We start from the raw sequence: 20,615 nt of genomic DNA on the forward strand, positions 1-20,615 counted from the left end.
CTTCAATCAGTTTTGGTTCACCGCTGCAAACGTATTACTGTTCGTACAGCAGCAGCAAATCAGTATGGAAAGGCATCTTCACCCGTCACATAAAAATCCACAGTTATTGGTAGAGTTCACTCCACGGAATAGTTAGGACCAATAAATAAGTTAAGAATCGTCCCTTTACTGAGATTTAGCAGAATACTGACAAGTGTACTCCGTGTGTGTGTGTGTGTGTGATTTGATGGGGAACGAATGACATAAAATATTACTTTCCTCTCCAAGGTTAAAAATAGAATTATTTAAAGACAGACAGTAAATTATACATGTCTTTTTTTCCAGCATCCCCCTTTTTAAATCTCAAAGCACAGCCTGTTTGCGTGTGTGTGTGTGTGTGTGTGTGTGTGTGTGTGTGTGTGTGTGTGTGTGTGTGTGTGTATATATATCTTTAGGTGTAGTAACACAGTTAAGTTAGTTAGCACATCAAACTTCTTCAAAAACACAGTAATGAGGAAAAAAAAAAAGGAAACACAAACAGAATCTCTTGTGGGCTTTCTCAATTTCCCGTTAGCTTATGAACCCCGAGGCACCACATGAACGCATCTTATTTGTTCCTATTATATCTATTGTACCAGTTTGGTAGTATTAACTCGCAGGATGTAGTGGAGGACAGGTAGCTAGTTTTTGTTTTCCATCTTGTGAAAATTAAATGTTAGTGGATAACATAAATATTGTTAAAGAAATGTGACTTGTTGTCATCGTCTAATCAATAGCTTGAGCTCAAGTGGTTGACTTGAGAACAAAAATAAATAAAAATAATAGAAAATACACTGACCTTTTATGTCCTTTGGTGTTTGTATAAATCCCAAGTAACTATTTAAAGCTTGGCTCGAATATTACCTGGGGGGAAAGAATTCTATTAAAAATAAAAAGAGAATTACAAACAATAATAATTCAGTAACAAACTAGTTTTGGGGCAAATGTATCTTTCACAGTTGAACAACCAAAAGGGCAGTTTGACCTCCTTTAGTAGCTTTTAGTTGACGGTTGAAGGCTGATGCTTGTTCAAGCCAGAGGAACTGACGAGAAAACGTCTGCGAGCATAAATACTGACCAGAAGTCAGCTCCCTCAAACAGAGAATCATAAACAGACTGCACTGGGGTTTGACTGACATGAAGGATACTGAGACGAGTCTTACTGTCCCCTTTCTCACATCTATGCATACATGTTCTTGCATAATGTGTTCCATTATTAGCATCACTGGAGTTTCCATTGGACAGTTTTGGTGTCTCATGAAGGCCTAAATGTTATTTCAGAGGCTTTTGACTCAGACAAGAATGTTTTTCTGGAGAAAACACAGAGGGCCAGATCTAATTAGGCACATTTTGCTGCATTTTAGCATGTGTTGGCAAGGTGTGTTTTTATCCTTATTACCTCCGCCAAGGAGATTATGTTTCAGGTTGTTTGTCTGTCTGTCCGTCAGCAGGATAACGGAAAAAAACTACGGGTGTAGCATGGGCCAATGAAGAACCTATTACATTTTGGGGCGAATCCGAACCACGAGGGAATACAAAAAATATTTGTCACTTTTGTTTACATCACAAGATAGCTGAAGTAATTGTTTTGGAGGATCACTATGTTATTAAATCCACTCATATAATCCCAGCGGCCCCATTTTCTTAATAAATCTGGCGCTGAATGTACAGAATGTGTCAAGTGCATCCAATATCAGCAGCTTTGGTGTAAAACAAAATGCATATATGCCTTGTTAAACCCACATCAGTCAAACCCCAGTGTTCACAAGGGGCCTCCGCAAAATAATGAAACAACGCTGGTAGTTAGTTAAACTACAGATCGAGACAAAACAGGAGCTCTTCCCTCATGATGGGAAAGAAATTCATGAGTCTGGGGTCTGAGGCTGAACTCTTTTAGGTCCTGGGGGATAAAAATCACACACATTTCATTCACTCATTCATTCATTCATCTTGGCCTTCATCCTCCTTCCTCTTCAGCACTCAGGTCCAAAGATAAAGACAAGACATCGTAGTCAGGCAGAAAATTCACTCTCTCCCTCTCACACACACACACAAAACCTCTCTCTCTCCATCCTTTTCCCACCCTCACAGGTCAAAGGTCAGACGTCGTAGTCGGGCAGGGCGGAGTAGATGATGCCGCCGACCGATGGAGGGCTGGAGTGGAGAGGAAGAAGCCAGCAAAAGATCGAACCTGAAAAGAAAAATTAGAAGTTCAAACAGCTAAAACTGCTGGCTATTTTAAAAAATAATTAGTTTAAGCGTGTTGTGGTCTTTATTTGTGAGGACAGCTAAAGACAGGAAAGGGGGGGAGAGAGAGAGAGAGAGAGAGAGACGGGGAATGACATGCAGCAAAGGGCCGCGGGTCGGACTCGAACCCGGGCCACTGCGGTAAGGACTGAGCCTTAGAACATGGGGCGCACGCTAAACCATGTGAGCTTCCAGGGCGCCCAACAGCTAGCTACAGATGAAATGATTGAGAGTACCCCCAGGACTCCAAAGTTAAATGTAATACTTTTTAAGACCTTTTGAATACCACCTAGGATGAAAACTTTACAGTCATGTGATGGATTTTAAGCCTGAGAAAAGAGTTATTTACCAGGTAACGTTAATACAATATTTTTGTGAAGTGTGTTTGTACTCTAATCGCATAAAATGAATAAAATATTTGTCGCATTTAGAGCACTTATGCTATGAAACTAAAAACACAAAATAAATGTAATTTAAACGTGACCCACACTAAATATTTATTTATGACGTTACAGCAAAAAAGGAATTGTAATAATTGTAAGGCCTTATTCATTAGAATATTAAATGTAAGACTATTTGAATTCTTTTAAAACCCCGCGGGTACAATGTGGTTTGAAAACGTCATGAATAGTCTGATGAAGATAGTCCTTAGTGGTACATAGCAAACTGTAGATGGTAAACACAGACCCACCTCGTCCGAAAACCTCCCGCAGCAGAGCGAGCTTTGGCTTGCGGGTGTGTGGAGGGTGGTGAGGCAGCTGAGAGGAGGCGGAGGAGGAAGAGGAGGACGCTGAAGAGCCTCTGTCCTTGATCATCAGCCTGTTCCTCATCTGCTCTATGGGAGTCTCGTCTGTGATTATGGAGACCAACTGGAGCGAGACACAGAGAGGAGAGAAAGTATCAGAGAACTGTGTTTCTGTAGGAGAGCAGAGTGTCAAACACACACACATATAGACAGATGGATAGATGGACTTTATTAATCCCAAACTGGGAAATGACTCTGTTACAATAGCAAGTTACAAGGACATACACACATACTCACTCACACACAGACAGAAAACACAAGAAATATAATATAAATAATAGATAGAAATAATAAGTAAGATACAAAAATGTAAAAAAAAAAAAAAAAAAATCCTTGTGGTTTTCTTTTCTATCATTATTTTTTTCTTTTTCTCTCTTATCCCTGTAAATCATATAATAAAAGAGAAATCATACATTGTTTTGTAACCTGTTGGCCTCAATAAAGATAAAATTGAAAAAAAAGAAATAATTATTAACATGAAATTATAGCTGCTCCACAGCGATGGTCGGGGGAGAGCATTTTAAGGAGGAAAAGGAAAAAGCGGTGAATGGAGAAGAGGAAGAGGAGAAAAATGGCAAATACATGAACCTTCTGTCAGCAGATGTGCCAAACATTCCTGCTCATCACGTTGATTATGCCCAAGGAACAGGCCTACTGTTGAAGCGAGGGTTGATGAGCAGTGTGTCAGGGATTTGAACTACAGCTCCTCTAAGAAACCTGTGTCTCTAATCCCCACAGCATAACGCTAGGGTACACAGTGGCATGTTAACCTAGGACACAAACTCATGAGCTGATCATTTCAGACAGGGGTGTTGATGCTCAGAAGCATCTAAAACACGCAGGGAAGGTGTCCAAAGCACAATGGCTGATTAGGTATAAGCTGGTCACCTTGTAACTCTTAGGGCTTGAACTCACAACCTTTCGGGTGACATTTCCCGTTTAAACTTTTTTTCCTCCTCATTCAGAACACAAGACAAAATAAGAGATCACTTGCAAAAAGGAATGTGCAAAATAATCGTTTTTCTCGATTGCTCTGTTTTTGTGATCGTTAGGAGCCAAAATCGTAATCACAATAATAAATCTGATTAATTGCACAGCCCTCCCTGTAGATGTGACTCTGTGTGTGTGTGTGTGTGTGTGTGTGTGTGTGTGTGTGAGAACAGACATTGTACCTGATCGTAGAAGATGACCATGACAAACACGCCAAACAACACCGACTCCACCAGGAGGATGATGTAGTGAGCGCTACGAGATGGAAAGTGAGAGAATCAGAATCACTGACAAAACTAATCTAGTTTTACACTGAAACACCAAAAGACAGCCACGTCGTCAGTTTATAAATCAGTTTTCACTCCCTAGAGGACTCACACTATCAGGTGCTTGCCGGGCGTCTCCTCTCCTTCTCTCTCTGCGTCTCCTTCTCGCTCGTTCCTTATCCGCCACACCCAGGCCGACACCACCAACACCATGGAGTACAGACTGGCCATGCCTGCACACAACCATACACAACTACAATATCAGCGGCGTTACCTGCAGTAGTAGTTGTGGCAGCAGCAGAGCTGGAAGAAGTATTAAGATCCTCGACTGAAGTAAACGTACTAATACCACACTGTGAAAATACTAAAAGTCATGCTTTTAAAACCCTTGGGCCCTATCTTGCACCCGGCGCAGCACAAAGCCCGGCGCAAGTGTCTTTGCTAGTTTAAGACTCAGTTGTCAATTTCCCGTCCAGCGCCCGCGTCGTTTAAATAGCAAATGCACCTGCGTCCATGCTTGTGCCCATGGGCGTGCTGGTCTTACAGGGAGGTGTGTTCAGGTGCATTCTTGGAGTATTGCTATCTTGAGGCAGCGGAAAATGATCACGCCATTGACCAACAAAAACCTGGTCTAAAGTCAATAACGCAGCATTTCATTGTTATTTTAACAGTGCATTCGTAAAATGCGCCTAGGCTTGTGCACAGCGTGCACACTATGCTTGTTACACACACACACAGGGACGCACAGCAGCACACAAACATGCAGAAGATTTAAAATAAAAATATTACAATGTGAAATAGTATTGCAACGTGTCTGCTCGCGCGCTTTCACTTCACTTCAGATCAGATCAGTTTCTTCTCCTGAAAATCTCCGCCATCATAATAGCAATGCACCAAGGTACAAACGCACCTGGCTTTTAAAGGGAATGGGAGATGATACTCTGATTGGTTTATTGCATGTTGCGCCCAAAACACACCTATTAGGACACTAAGTACAACCCTTTTGAACCATGCACCTGGCGCACGGACCCCTTTTTTCCGCCGTTCAACAAGCAAAACTGGATTCGTACATGCCCTAAACGTGCCAGGCGCTTCACGCCGTGCGCTTACATCGTTAAAATAGGGCCCTTATGAATTGTTTGTGCACCACTAACAGTGTTTTCCCTCGGTTTGTGGAAGACTCAGGTGCACGTATTTGGCGGGGGATTTAGGTGTACACCTGTGATTTAGGTGTAGAAAATGTTACCCTTTTCAATAAAAAAAAGATCTATCTACCCTATCTGTGTCTAAAACATTGGAAAACCTAGAGCAGATAATCAATAAATAACACTCTAAAAGCACAAAGACAAAACTTAAAGCTATAGAAGTCCGACTACAATCATTAGATCTGAGAAAAGTCTTTTAGTGACATTCATTTTGCTTGGTCGGGGTGCTGCACCTAAACCTGATAATGGCAGGGAAAACCCTGACTAATGTAATAAATAGATGTAGTAAAGTGTATGTACTCACCGGTGTAGAAGAGAAACTGGATGAAATATTTCTGGTTTAGCTCTCCGACACAGTTGTTGATCCTGAGACATACAAATTACAAAAAACGGATGAGAAGAAGTTGAGGAAGTCTGAGCTGTGACAGAGATGCGAGAGGAGAAGAGGAGAGCCTGAGCCAGAGAGGATGGAGGGATGTGTGTGTTCTCTCACCAGGGACAGTGATGGTCCATGCGCCGTATACACCTCTGGCAGACGCGGCAGTGATGCGCTCTGGGAGGTCTGTAGGTTTCACAGCGACTGCACACCGTCCAGCCTTCGCAGCCCTGGGAAACAGCAGGACCACGGGTACAATTCAACCACCAATAATCCAGCTTCAGCTCCAAGAGGGAAATGTTTTCACACATAGAATGCACACAGACTCAAACACGACATAACAAAACCTACCTTGCATTAAATATAATGTACAGTACACAAGAGTTCTGGAACATCGCACAGATACACAATTAAAATCACCTTTTCAATTCTGACACACTTTTTTTTACATCCAAGAAAGGTTGTAAGTATGATTTCTCTCCTTGAAATACTTTTTAGAGCAATAATCTCTGGCATTAAAACAGCTGTAACCACTGCATGTCATCCGCTGACAAACAAAATCAATCCCTTGTAGGGCTGCACAATATATCGTTTTTTTTTTAATTGTCATCGCAATATCAACTGGCGCAATATACACATGGCGAAAGGCAGCGATATATTTCTTCAGATTTCTTGTGTTAGTTGAAAGAAAATATCAGTAGATAACTGCACTTTAAAATGTAACGGTCATTCTGGTTGTTTTTTTTAGTGCTGCCTTTTATATTCAATTCAATGTTCAAGAATGTTGGAAATGATTTTGTTTCATTTGGTGTTTATTTATCGCAAGTAATACAGCGTGCAGCCCTAATCCTTTGCACCGTGATGTTGGATTATTTGAGATTTCTGTTGTCCTGCTCTTCAACTTTGTAACATTGTGGTGTCGCATTTGATTCTGCAGCAGTAGTTTTGCAGATGTTAGCCTTCTCTTGGCCCTACCCATAGCTTTGGAGTGCCCTCGACCGGGTAGTGGTCCTTCAGAACGGAGCCACAAGGGGTACGGGCTGAAATCTTTACCTAGGAAATGGGATCAGATATCAGATGAGCGGGGAAATGCAGAACGTTTGCTGCTGGATTATTTTTCACGCTTCTTACACGGGACATGGAAGTCGCTAGAGCTCCTGTCCGATCACCGTACGTGCTACCTGTTCTCCATCATTCATGCACACCCTTAATCCATTATCTCTGTCATGCCCCATTGCATATTTGCTCCGATACACATCTTCACTTGCACTGCTATCATATCATATCTGTTTACGCTTTTGCACTATTCATCTGCCCTGGCATGCTCAACTGTTATTCCTCCCACCTTTTGTTGTCATACAATTTTTGTCCATCTACTGATCTACATCATTATCTAGACCACAATCTGCACTAACTGTATATTGACTCTTTACTACTTTTCAGGATTTATATAGTCTGTCTATTCATGCATATTGTGTTATTACTGATCTTCATCACTACGTAGTCAACTATTTGCACTAATTGTATATTGACTCTTTATTACATTCATATAGACTGTCTTCTCATGTTTACTGTGTTACTACTGACCTACATCACTAACTAGACCACAACCTGCACTAACTGTATATTGACTCTTCACTACATCTCAGCATTTATATGGACTGTCTATTCATGTATATTGTGTTATTACCATATCACTTTCGCATATCCATTGACTTACTTACACCTCACTTTGCGGCAGCTTTGTAATGCCTACTTAATCTGCACTTTATTGTATTCTGTATTTTTGTACTGTATTGAATGTGAAACTGTATGTTGTCTTGCACGTTTATGCTTTTGTTGGTCAGGTCGCCGTTGCAAATGAGAACCTGTTCTCAACAGCCTATCTGGTTAAATAAAGGCTAAATTAAAAATTACTGACACTCACAAATCGTCGTTTACATAAAGCTTTATTGACATTGTGATTAGCAATTTTTTCTGAAATGCCTGTTGTAACGACCCAATTAAATAGTTATTCCTTTGCATCTACATTAAACTACCGTAAAATATTCCAATGGATTTTTATAATGTTTGCATGATTATTTGCGAAGATAGGCTATATTTATTTATTTAAATTTATTTACAATTTGTTTACAAGGAAAAGCCTTATTGAGATCAAAAATCTCCTTTACAAGACTTTCCTGGCCAAGACAGCAAGTCCGACGTTGGCTACAGAGAGCAAGAGTAAGCCTTTCGAATATGTGCGACAGCGCACAAAATGGAGAGGTTTGAGACACATAATGTCAATAAAATAGGGAAAAATATCCATCACAATTTCCCAGAAATCAAGTCGATGTCTTCATATTCCTTGTTTTGCTTGACCGATATCCAAAAATCCGAAAGATGTTCAGTTTACATAGATGTAAAACAGAGAAAAAACAGCAAATCCTCACATTTTAATGTTTGGCATTTTGGTTTGAGTTAAATGCCTGAAACGAGTAATCGGATATCAGAATAGGTTGTTAATTCATATTCTGTTCAACGTGTTGTAAAATTGTACCCATGTATTTTACAACACCTGTCTACCGACATTATCAACCCAGAACAACAGAAAACGTTTTGGTGCCAGTTTGTACGATCATCATGTTTGAACCCACAGAAGGTAAAGAAAAGAAGAATCAGGATAAAAACTCTTTCCTCTGGACAGCCGGTAACCCCCCCCCCCCCAAACAAAAAAAAAAACACATTCAAAGTTTTCTGTATTTAGTTGAGGTATAGTGTCATACATCGTGCCCATCACTGTGTTATGCGACACTTACGAGCTGGCTACATTTCCCACATATAGCCAAAGCGTCAGCCTATATCCACAATGTTCCACTTCCGTTGCCGCCGGAAATTCCGCCCGATGTCCCTCTTTTTGTCGGCTGTCCGTTAGCTTCCGCTTTCTTTGTGATGCCGTTCGAAACTCCGGTGGATTTCTGAGGACTATGGTTAACTGCTCCTCAGATCTCTGCAGGGTGAATCCAGACAGCTAGCTAGACTATCTGTCCAATCTGAGTTTTCTGTTGCACGACTAAAACAACTTTGGAACGTACACATGTTCCACCAAAACAAGTTTCTTCCCGAGGCAGCCGCACAGGGGCTCTGTCCAGCACTAAGCGCCCAAGAGGACTGGGATTGGTTTAAAGAAATGCCATTAAACCAGAGAACTTTTTTCTCCCATCACAGAATGCTGTGTGAACTAGCCAGACCCTCCTCCGCAGGGCTGTGGAGGAAGGTCTGGCAATGCGAGATTATGCAACACTTTACAGACATCTGTCATTAAGCATAAATACATACTTACAAGCCCAACAGCAGACATAAGTACAGCTGCTCAGATGTAAATACGGAGTCACAATGAGATAAATATAGAGTTGTTAATAATATACTTATAATCAGAGAGAAGCTCTCTATTATTAGTCTTCCACTTTAATTCTTAGATGAAAAACTCCAACGTATCTGACATGTAGTTCTGTGTTGTCGTATACTAAAGGTTCCTAAACATATTATGAACAATTCATACTTGCCTGACCAGTAGAACAACAGACTGAACTTTGTGTAATTAGTAAGATTAGGAGGATTAGAAGGATTTTAACTTTGCGACTCACCCGGTCATTCATCCGAGACGACTGGGAGCGAAGGTCTGAGAAGTCTATGGCGGTCTCAGGAAGAGGCACAATACCTGGACAACACACAAACACACATTAAACACAAAGGTTGAATGAAGCGGCGAAGTTTTTGGGGTTATTTTCCTGACATTTCTCCCATTTCCTACAGTGGATTGAAAAACACAATAACAATTACTGTTTCCAGGGGAAACTGAAAAGTGATGCACACAGCTGAGTGTTTTTCTCAATTTGCATGGTTTTCCCTCCTGACCAGGGGCGATGCTAGGATCAGACCTTTAGGGGGGGCTCAGCTCCTAATGAGAATGTGACACGGATACAGTGCCTTGCAAAAGTGTTAATTCCCCCCCCCTGCTAAATCAGTAATTTCACTGGATAACAATGAATATATTTATTTATTATTATAAACAGAGCATAAATGCAAAAATATTGAACATAAGAAAAAAAACTACGAAAGTCCCCGTATGGACTACCAGAATCAAATGAAATGATAATGAGGTGTAAATAATATATAAATTAAAAAAACTTGTAACTTGTGACTTGTAAGTGTCTTCCTGACCTGGCTCCAGATTTTATTTTAGACCTTTTAATCCCAAATTATAAACCTTTGTGCACTCTGAGATCCACAAGCAGAAGTCTTCTGTCTCTTCCAGAGTCCAAACTGAGAACTTAAGAGGACAGAGCTTTTGCATTCTGGGACCTGAGGATCTGGAACCACCTGCCAGATCGAGGAAATAAAAGCTGTCTGAGTCAGTGAAAACAAACTTTTTTAATTTCTTGTTTACTCATTTTTGTATTTTGCCATGAATGTATTTCATCAAATAGCTTTACGGCAATTTGATTTATGTTTTCTGACATTAAGTTTGTTTAAGTTTGTGATCTCTTTGTGTTTTAAATGTGTTCTGTTTTTTATTGTAAAACACTTTGTAAATCTGGTGTGTGACACACACACACACACACACACACACACACACACACACACACACACACACAGTTTTTATTGTAAAGCACTTTGTAAGTCTGTTGTGAAAGGTGACACAGACACACACAGACACAGACACAGACACACACACAGTTACTGACCAGGGTCGGAGAAGACGGCCTTGGAATGGCAGGCCAGCAGCAGCAGCAGAATCAGGTTGAACACTGCTCCGTGTAGCGTGCACCACACACTATCGGAGAGTTGGAAAAGGAGACTTAATGCACAAAACAGCTGGTTTATTACCGTGAAATAACACAATATGTTGTATTATCGATTCTTCCATTATGTGTGAGGCTGCAACTAATCACTTAACCTGCCAGAAAGAAGCGAAACGTGCATCTTCATGTTTGAGATTTTGTCCAACAATTATATAAAAACAGAAATAACTGCAAATTGGAAAAGCAATTATTGTCATGAATGAATTACACTGAATAAAGTGTAAAGAAAACACAGTGAGAAATGTAACAATAACTACACATATAACTAATTACAGGGGGAAAATGTGCACAGGTGGAACTAATAATGCTGTTAATTGCTGCATGGCGTTAACAGTAATGGCTACAAAACAGGCATCGTTAATGTAACAAGTACCACCTGTGCTTTTCCTGCTACATCCTTGTCCACTAAATACAACACAATGCAGAGTTAGACCCCCGGCCACGGAGAAAATAACCATTTAGGGAAACAAAACTTATGAAAATAGAAACACAACAGCTAACTAACTACATTTAGAGAACATTTAGAGAATGGGGGAAGAGGCTGTAAAGTGTCCACTGAGTGGTTGCCTGTGTTATTAATTAGTAATGCTGCTTTCTTAAGACAATTGACAGGTTATAAATGTGACATTTGATTTGAAGGATTGATTTAAAGCAGTGGTGTTGTCTACGTGATACGCAGGTATATACGCAGTATATCCACTAAGAAAGCTCCAGGATTTCCATATACCCACTTAAAAATGCCCAATGACATGCAACAACATACATACATAGTTTCCATTATATTTTTGATATATTTTGAATTGTCATCTGTGTTTTCCTTCTTCACATAGGCTAAATAAAGGTATTTCCACCGTAAATCGGTGCATAAAAGTGTATCCGAATACAGGAAATGAAGCTGTTTGATGCTCAAAACTTCCCTGGAGGAGGACACCCAGACCCCCCACTATGAAGTTTCAATAATAATGTTGCCAAAGCATCGAATTCCAATTTGTCCAAATATTCGGACAGTAGGCTAGGCGCGCAATAAACAAGTAAGTTTCAAAAAGCCCTGGTTATCTTGTGTGCAATAGATCCATTATTATTATTATAGTAGTATTATTATTCCGTTTTTGGTCTGAGACTGTGTCACTGTTAACTAAAGAAAAAATGAGCGATAAGTATGATTACTAAAAAAGTATAAATAGTAAAATAATAAAAAATTAATATAATATAGCAGTATGCTAAAATTTGAATGGAATATATAGTACGTAAAGCACTGTATTACACACATCAGTGATAAACAAACAAAAGCCTCCTGGAACAGCTGACTGTTTCAGATCTCAGCTAGTAAACACATGAAAAACACGGTGTCACCTCAGTACAAAACCGTGACAAACACCCACCTAAGTCGACATAAATATGTGTTAGTGTCAGAAAAACAAGTTATGTATGGCAGAAAGAAAGCGTGAGGAAGCTGTCGGACTCGTCTGCTGTCAATGAATGGAGACAGAGCAGAGAGGCAGCCGCCATGTCGGTTTTTTAACGTTTTTAACGACATAAAAACACAAAGTACATACCTGTCCGTGTAGGTTGGGAGGAGCACATACTGTATGACCACGTAGTCTGCGTAAAACACGCTGAAATAAGTCAAAATCAGACAGATAACACCGCAGGGGTCTCGCTTACAGCGCAGGAACGCCATCTTCTGCCGGGCTCGGGCTCCGCCCCCCTGTCCCCAGCTTCCGGTTGACGTCATGCTGAAACCTCATGCTGCCTTTGACCGTAGGAAATAATGTTTAAGTAATCCTTAAGGGGCAAAATTTGTAAATTTACAGATAATAAATAAATAAAGTAAATTTAATTCAACTAGTGCATTTTATTTATATATTTTTAAAAGTGTATTTTTTTTTAAACATTGCACTGCTACTACTGCTGTTTTCTGGAACTCATTTTATGTACACAATTTCCTTGTACCTGAAAAATTACAATAGATATCATTCTAATTCTGATATTCATATCCAAACCTTTCTATTTACACTATGATGATTTAAAGCACATATTATTACACATATTGTCTATATATTTTTTTTCCTTGTTTTGTCCAACAGAACAGTCTGAAACCCAAAGATTTTTTTCAATTATATAACACAACAGCAACTCTCCCTCTGAGCTTTTCCTGCTGTATCATTGGCCACTATATGGACATGTATGATATACAGTATATGTATTTAATTTGATCACGTTGCCTTCCAGGACCGTAGGAAATATATTCCATCTTAAAGGGTCAGTTCACTCAAAAGGCATTTGTGTTTGTCTGGTTTAAGTATTGTAAAAGTACATCAACGTTGATGTTAATGTTGTACTTTTTACTCCACTTCGTTTGTCTGACAGATTTAGTTACTTTTCAGATGAAAACCATGTATCTCCAGATGTGTTGATGTTGATGATGTTGATGTTGTGATAAACTGAAGGATAAAGTGTTCCTTTATGTGTTGAGAAAATTCTCCTACTTCTTAAGCTAAACAAAGTCTTTTAAAAAGGCTCTTGGATCAGCTGGAAAATGCATCGTCACAAAGATGAAAACTTAAATCTTTTTAGAGATACGTGGTTCTCACAGGACAGCGACGCTACAAACTTATGATGATCAAATAGAATATGATGCATTGCTGTAGATTAAACTAGCCAACAGTATATAAAGGAGTTAACATGAGCACAACCTTAAAGTGCCCATATTATGCTCATTTTCAGGTTCATAACTGTATTTTAAGGTTGTACCAGAATAGGTTTACATGGTTTAATTTTCAAAAAACACCATATTTTTGTTGTACTGCACAGCTCTCTCTCACTGCTGCAGATCCTCTTTTCACCTGGTCTCTGTTTTAGCTACAGAGTGAGACCTCTTTTCTTCTTCTTCTTCTGTACTATCTTTGATTGCACTTGCACATGTGCAGTAGCTCAGATATAGATCATGTCAGCTAGCTAGCTCCATAGACAGTAAAAGAAAGGCTGTTTCTACAACTTCGGTCAGTTACAAGGCAGGATTAGCTGGGAGACTTCTAAATGAGGGCGCACATGTACATAGTTCTTTTGTAGATTATGGTGAACTTGTGTGTGTTGTAGCAGTGCTTTGCTATTGAGAATGAGGTAGCATGCTAGCGCTAATGCTACGAGCTGACAGTTGTGGTTAGCCAGCTCGTTTCGGCTTGTGACATCACAACAGCTCACTCGGAGACTGAAGGCAGGACACATTCAGAAACCGTATCTCACTCAAAACAGCATGGATGGATTTTTTACAAAGTTTGTATGCGTGTGGAAGCACCAGAGACACAAAAGAACACCCCAAATCCCAGAAAAAGTGTTTTTTTTTCATAATATGGGCACTTTAAACATCTACAGCAGGGAACATTTTACTGCACAATATACACTTACTAGATAGAAAGATAGACAGACAGACAGACAGACAGATAGATAGACAGATAGATAGACAGACAGACAGACAGACAGACAGACAGACAGATAGACAGATAGATAGATAGATAGACAGACAGATAGATAGAATGAATCACTGCCAGTATATAAACACCAGGTGGCAGTAGACATCCTCATGTATCATACTGACATGTACACACTCTGTCGCTCCTCCCCTGAAGTAGGCAGTAACCAGCTCGTCATCCTCCTCGTTTACTCAACACTTTTTGTTGCTGCAGACTCTCACAGGACGTGTGTGTGTGTGTGTGTGTGTGTATATGTAGTTTCTTCATTTCTTTTTTTACTGCAAACAAACTGCCTTTTCTTATCGGATTCTTCACTTATACTCCGAAGAAGTGTATCGTTTTGTGGAGTGTGTGGAGTTTATTATTGTCTGGAGGGGGGTGGTAAAGCTCGAAGAGGATATAAAAAGAAGGAACGACTCAAAGAAGTAGAAAAACACACAAACCTGGCGGAGGAAAAGGGCGTTCATACTTCGAAGTAACCATGGAGGTTCCTGGTATGCAGGTAAGCTAGACGGTGGACGCCGTGGTGGTCTCTGAAGGCTTGTTAGGTGTGTTTTTGTTGTTGTCGTCTTACCGAGCGATACTCAACCAGTTTATGAAAAGTGGAGGAAGGCATTGTGCCACCACAGACCATTTCCGATATGTTTTGAAAGTGCTTACCTGGTGTTTATGTGTGATATATGACCTTCAGGTCTCTTAAGTCAAACGAACCGTCATCTCTGTCTCCGCACCCAGTTTGAAGAAGAGTCACTGTAGGCCTAATCTCGCTATAAAAGCTCATAACATAGCACTGTTAGGTGACTTTTCTGTTTGAGGCTTCTCTATATTGAATGTGTAGGGAACTTATGGTGTGTGTATCTCTTAAGCTATATCTGTAATACTCCTAAAGTTACTTTAAATTGGACTTTAGTAGGCTACTCTAAACCTAGTTTATAGTTGGTGTTAATATGTCTTTAAATATATGTATCTAGTGATTTAGGTACACCAAACCGAGTTTACAGTCACACTATGGTTTTTATATCTCTTTAAATATGTATATTGTTTCTATAGTGACTTACAGTGTGACCTAGGTACACCAAACTGGGTTTATTATGAATCTATGGTGTTTATATCTCTTAAGATATATCTGTAATACTTTTAAAGTGACTTTAGCACTCTAAACTTTATAGTGATTGAATGTTTAAATCTCTTTAAATGTCTCCCTAGTTTTTCTATAGTGACTTTTAATGATCACTTAAGTACTGATTTTATAGTCACACTGAGGTTTTTACATCTTTTAAAATATCTCTTATGTTTCTATAGTGACTTATAATGTGACTTTGCTACACCAAACTGGAGTTTATAGTCACATTATGATGTTTATAGCTCTTAAGATGTCCCTAAAATACTCATAAAGTGACTTATACCCTGACTTACATACTCTAAATTGAGTTTATAGTGCATTTCTGAAACATTACTTTATGATATTATTACAATATTCTTGTAGTGACTTATTATTTGTGCCTGTGGTACTTCAAACTGAATTTATTGTGACCTTATATTGTTTATATCTTTTAAGGTATACCAATATTATTATTACAGATACTTGTTATAAAAAGAAGCAAAGATAATGTTACTGTAAACTGACTTCATGGTAAAATCTCTCAAGATGTCCCTCCTTTATTCAAATAGTGTCTTACAATGTGACTTTAGTACCCTTAACTGAGTTTATAGTGATTGTAAGTTGTTCACATTACTTAAAATAGTTCATTTATTTCATTTATATAGCACTTTAAAGGAAACAGGTTTTTCACCAAAGTTCTTCACAAAGAAGAAAACGTGTATAAAACCCTGAAACACACAAAGATACACATATATAGGTAGATGTGGTGGAAATATAACATTTTAATAGAAACAAGTTAAAACACAAATCGAAACACATTAAATCAGATAAAAACTGAAAAAAGAAACCGGTTTAACACAATTAAAAGCCAGAAAACAACTATATTATTCCTTTAGTGACTTAAAGTGTGACTCCATATTGAGTTTACTGTGACTTTATGGCGTTTAAATCTCTTAAGATATTCCTTTATTTCCTTATGTGTCTGTGGCAACCCATTCTGACATTATTCTGACATAAAGTGGACTTTTTATGTGTGATTGCATCATTGTAATGTTCCCATAGTAACACAGTGTGTCCGTGGGCTTATTTTATCCTTATTTATAGCTCTTTATCTGCTTATAACTCTGCTTGAGTTATATTTGGACTACCCCTTATAATGTACTAGGTGTGTCTGTGTAGCCTCTAAGATACTGCTTTAATGACCTATTGTGACTTAACATTGTTTAATACATTTTATTTTGTGCCATATACCTGGTTTAACATTGGATTTGTGCGATAAGCCAAAAAATATATTCTAGGATTACATTTGTTTTTGCTTATTGAAGGTAAATCCATAGATATACTGTGTTTCTGCCACCTCGACAAGGTGTGGGTGAGATATAACCCTCCATGCGGCCTCCTGTTTGGCCGGCTCTCAGGTGTGTCTACCTGTGGGACTGGCTGCCTGGCTGTCAGCGCACTCGCTGTGCTTGCTCTGTTCGTCCCAGGTGGGCGGGGCGGATATGGTGTCGACGGCTGGTGGGTAAATCATCACACACCTGACACCCGGTGGCAGCTGCTGCAGCGCCGAGGCTGACACAAATATCTGTTTTACCTGCCAAGAAGACTGATGAGGCATTGTGGGATGTGTTGTGTAATGCCGAAACAACTTGATAAAGTGACAGTTGATTTATTGCCAACAAGTGAAGTGTTTTATTGTTATAAATCATAACACCTACTGATATTTTCAGAATGGTTTGTCTAAATAAAACAACTTAATCACTTTGGCCTCTGACTTAAAGCTGCTATAATCAATATTTTATATAAACGGGTACCATGATTCTCCATATCCACGATTCGATAAAATTTTCTATTTCAACATTTTCTTTTCAGCAGTGATGGCGATGCTACAATAAGAGCTACTAGATGTTAGAAGGGTACTTTGCAACAACAGTTTGAGTTTCTCAAAATGAACGAAGTGTAATTAAATGCACCATTAGCTTAACAAGGTGCACATGAACACAACATGAAGTCCCTTCAGAGCCCCCATGCTTTGCCTTCGTTGTCAGTTTCCATAACTCACTCATGGGGAAGACAACATGTTGCCACACGGTGACTTCAGGGAAGCAGGAGGATTTTCCAGTTCTGTTGTTTCTTATTTGACAGCAGTGGCCACAAAAGTCAAGCTGCAGGCTACCGGTAAGCTAACGTTAGCCTGTGTCTTTAGCTGCATGCTACCTGACGGTAAGCTAGCTGTGTCTGTTTTTTCTTTTTCTTTGGACGTGCGCAAGTAGGCGGCGGTGGAGAGGCAAAAAATACTGGGTGATCTCCCAACCTGCTTTTGATTGAGAAAGTCAAAATTCAAAGCTCATTTCACTTGATTTTTGATTTAAAATTGAAATCTTATATGTGACACCCCCAATAAACAAGTGATTAACTGATAGTGACGAACCCACAGAGAATTATCACCGATGTTTCCCTCAGCTTTACAGAGCATTTTAGCGTCTTTCACCACAGTATTTTTGACCAAATACCTCGATATCGATACCGCAATGATATTGTACTGTTGACTATTTCACAAAATATTTACACAATGAGATTTTTGATAAATAATCACCAGTAATGTGGATATAATGACTTAAGTGGGCAAAGGCAAATAATAAAACAGTTACAACAATCTGGTAAGTTCAGAAAATGACATCACTTTACTGTAATACAGCCTTTAAAACCAGGAAAAGACAACACTTATGCCATATTACAATAGCCAAAATCTAAGACTATATCTAGTCTCATATCACAATATCAATATAATATTGATATATTGCCCAGCTCTAACATCAATGTATTTGGTCAAAAATATCGCGACATTAGATTTTTTCCATATGGTCCAGCTCTACCTCTGAAGAAAAACAGAAAAGAGAGGACTTCCTGTTTCCCTGCTAAACTGTAACTCCTACAGGGGAGTCATTCTTCAGTTTCAGTTGAACTTTCCCGCACTCTGGTGTTGAAACTTCCTGTGAGTCTGAGTCTGCAGCTTGATTGTTACCAGGTACAGTGTGAACAGGTTGTTTCCTGGCATTGCGGGGAAGCCATCTGCAGGTGTGTCGGTGACGGAGATGGCCCTGATCAAACACCAGGGAGTGTCTCCTCCTTCTCCTGCTCTTTGTCATTTATACGACTGCACCTTTTTAAGAACTCGACCATCCCGTCATGACATAATGTGACATAATCACAGGCTCCACCAGACTGAAACTTAAAAGAGACTTTGCTTGTACGTGTGTGTTTTTGGGTGTGAAAGAAACACCAGCCAGCTGCTTGTGAGTTTTGGGTGGTGAGTCAGTTTTTCTGTGGTCGGAATCATAGTAGAGCAATTTTACTCTTTTTGGTTTGTTTACATTCACGTTTTCCTACACCAGAGCTTTTAAACAGACGTCACATGACCTTGAGTTATAATAGCAAGTCACATTACACATCTGTTGAGTCAGATTGGGCAACAGATTGAGATCGGGCAGAGCTGCGAGTTATTGAAGTCCCCGGTTTCACTCATGATCACAGTCAACGTATTTGAATTCAAAGAAATATCCAAATATCCAAAAAGAACTGTCAGTTAAATGAAATGATTAAATTAGAAGGGCACTCAGAGAGCACAGACCTCAAGGCCAAGGCATACCCTATTTCACAATGTTAATGAAATGTGAATTTTCCCAGTCGGGAACAAATTTCGGTCAGTAGATTTTTTTTTTTTTTTTTTAGATCTTAATCCGTACAAAAACCAAAGTGTAAAAATGTCAAGTTTCCTGGCCCATAAACCCCAGTAAAACAAATGAGATACATTTTATATTTAGTCTGCTTTAGAGATGCAGGTACACACATTTGTTTTGCCTGTGGACAGTGCCAGGCTAGCTGTTTCCCCTACTTCCAGTATTTATGCTAAGCTAAGCTAACCGGCTGCTGGCTCTGGCTTCATATTTTTGCGTACAGACATGAGCGTGGTTACGGTATCAATCTCCACATCTAACTCTTGACAAGAAGGAAAATAAGCAAAAAAAATGGTTTTGGTAATGTAGCGTTTTAACCTGTAATGTGTAAGCCAGTAACAAACATCCACCAGACTAGTTGTCATACACAAAGCTTTTATTGTGTTTTGGAAAAGTTTTAATTGTGCATGACTCAATGGGTCGTGTCATGTTTTTGACTTTAAACGAAACAGGAAATGTTTAAAGAGTGGCGAGATTTCCACATGATGAAGCTCTGCAAAGGTCAATTTTGAGAATGCTGTGTTTGTACTTCCTCCTCCAGCAGCTGTGACCTTTGACTTCTAATACACACACAGAGCTTTTTTTATTTTTTTTTATTTATTTGCATATTTGGACACCACTCGTTAGTAAAAACATGGATCTCTCTCCCCTCTCTCTTACTCACTTGCACACACAGTTTCCACAGCCTTGTCCAAGTTTTCCTGAATGCAGCTAAATGTTTGCATGGTCACTTCACTGACCTCTAAAACTCAACTCTGTCTCTCTCTTTCTATCTGTGTAGCTTTGACCCAAATCGGTCTCCTATTACCAGGTTGACTGGTGATATAACAGCTGTATAACTCAGGTGTGTGTGTGTCCACTCTGTCCCACTGCTTCTCTTTCATATTTAAAACTTTTGTCTGCATTTAAACTCGGCCTAATGTGATATAAAGTGTGCTGCTGTGCATCTTAGAGACTACATAAGAAGGAGACATGCACTTGACTAAGATGTGGCTTGTTGTCAGAGAAAACGCTTTAAATAACATCCTCCAAAGACAGAGCATTGGCTTTAAATTGTGTGGAAAAGCTACTCAACGGAAAAAACTGAACTACCTTGTGGAAGGTAAGGATTGTTTTGACAGAAATCAGGAAAATTGGACCATTTACTGTACATGAATCAAGATGCTTGAACAAGTAACCTAAATGTTTATATGTGGAATTAATGGAATGGTGTGAAACCTCCGCCAAGAAGGTTGCTTTTTCCATTCGGTTTGGTTGTTTGTTTCTCAACGAAAACTAGTCTGTATCCACAACGTTCAACTTCCGGGATTGCTCCGTTGCCGCCGGAAATTCCGCCAGAATTCACTCATTTCGGCCGGATGTCCGTTACCTTCCGCTTTCTTCGCGTTGTAATTTTAATGATTGCTGATTTGTGAGGACTATGGTTAACTGCTCCTCAGATCTCTGCAGGGTAAATCCAGACAGCTAGCTAGACTATCTGTCCAATCTGAGTTTTCTGTTGCACGGCTAAAACAACCTTTTGAACGTACACATGTTCCACCAAAACAAGTTC

General features: G+C 39.4%; 2 protein-coding genes across 4 annotated transcripts in view; one reads left to right on the forward strand and one right to left on the reverse strand.

Annotated features, from left to right (window-relative positions):
- Nucleotides 1–208: 208 nt before the first annotated feature.
- Nucleotides 209–12,504, reverse strand: LOC144534238 (palmitoyltransferase ZDHHC3). Its single transcript, XM_078276067.1, has 9 exons — nt 12,308–12,504; nt 10,635–10,723; nt 9,534–9,607; nt 6,025–6,137; nt 5,836–5,897; nt 4,439–4,559; nt 4,243–4,315; nt 2,957–3,134; nt 209–2,209 (listed from the first exon to the last, which is right to left on the reverse strand). Exons 1-9 carry the CDS (start codon nt 12,484–12,486, stop codon nt 2,118–2,120), a joined length of 981 nt encoding a protein of 326 aa, XP_078132193.1. The 5' UTR covers nt 12,487–12,504; the 3' UTR covers nt 209–2,117.
- A 1,951-nt stretch (nt 12,505–14,455) lies between these two features.
- Nucleotides 14,456–20,615, forward strand: part of LOC144534011 (serine/threonine-protein kinase 26-like) — a 27,342-nt gene continuing 21,182 nt past the window's right edge. For all 3 annotated transcript variants that reach the window (XM_078275610.1, XM_078275611.1, XM_078275609.1), the window contains exon 1: nt 14,456–14,726. In XM_078275610.1, the coding sequence (XP_078131736.1) occupies nt 14,706–14,726 (21 nt within the window). In that variant the 5' untranslated portion in view covers nt 14,456–14,705. The remainder of the gene's footprint in view (nt 14,727–20,615) is intronic.

The sequence above is a fragment of the Sander vitreus genome, chromosome 19 (genome assembly GCF_031162955.1).
Source record: "Sander vitreus isolate 19-12246 chromosome 19, sanVit1, whole genome shotgun sequence".
NCBI lineage: Eukaryota > Metazoa > Chordata > Actinopteri > Perciformes > Percidae > Sander > Sander vitreus.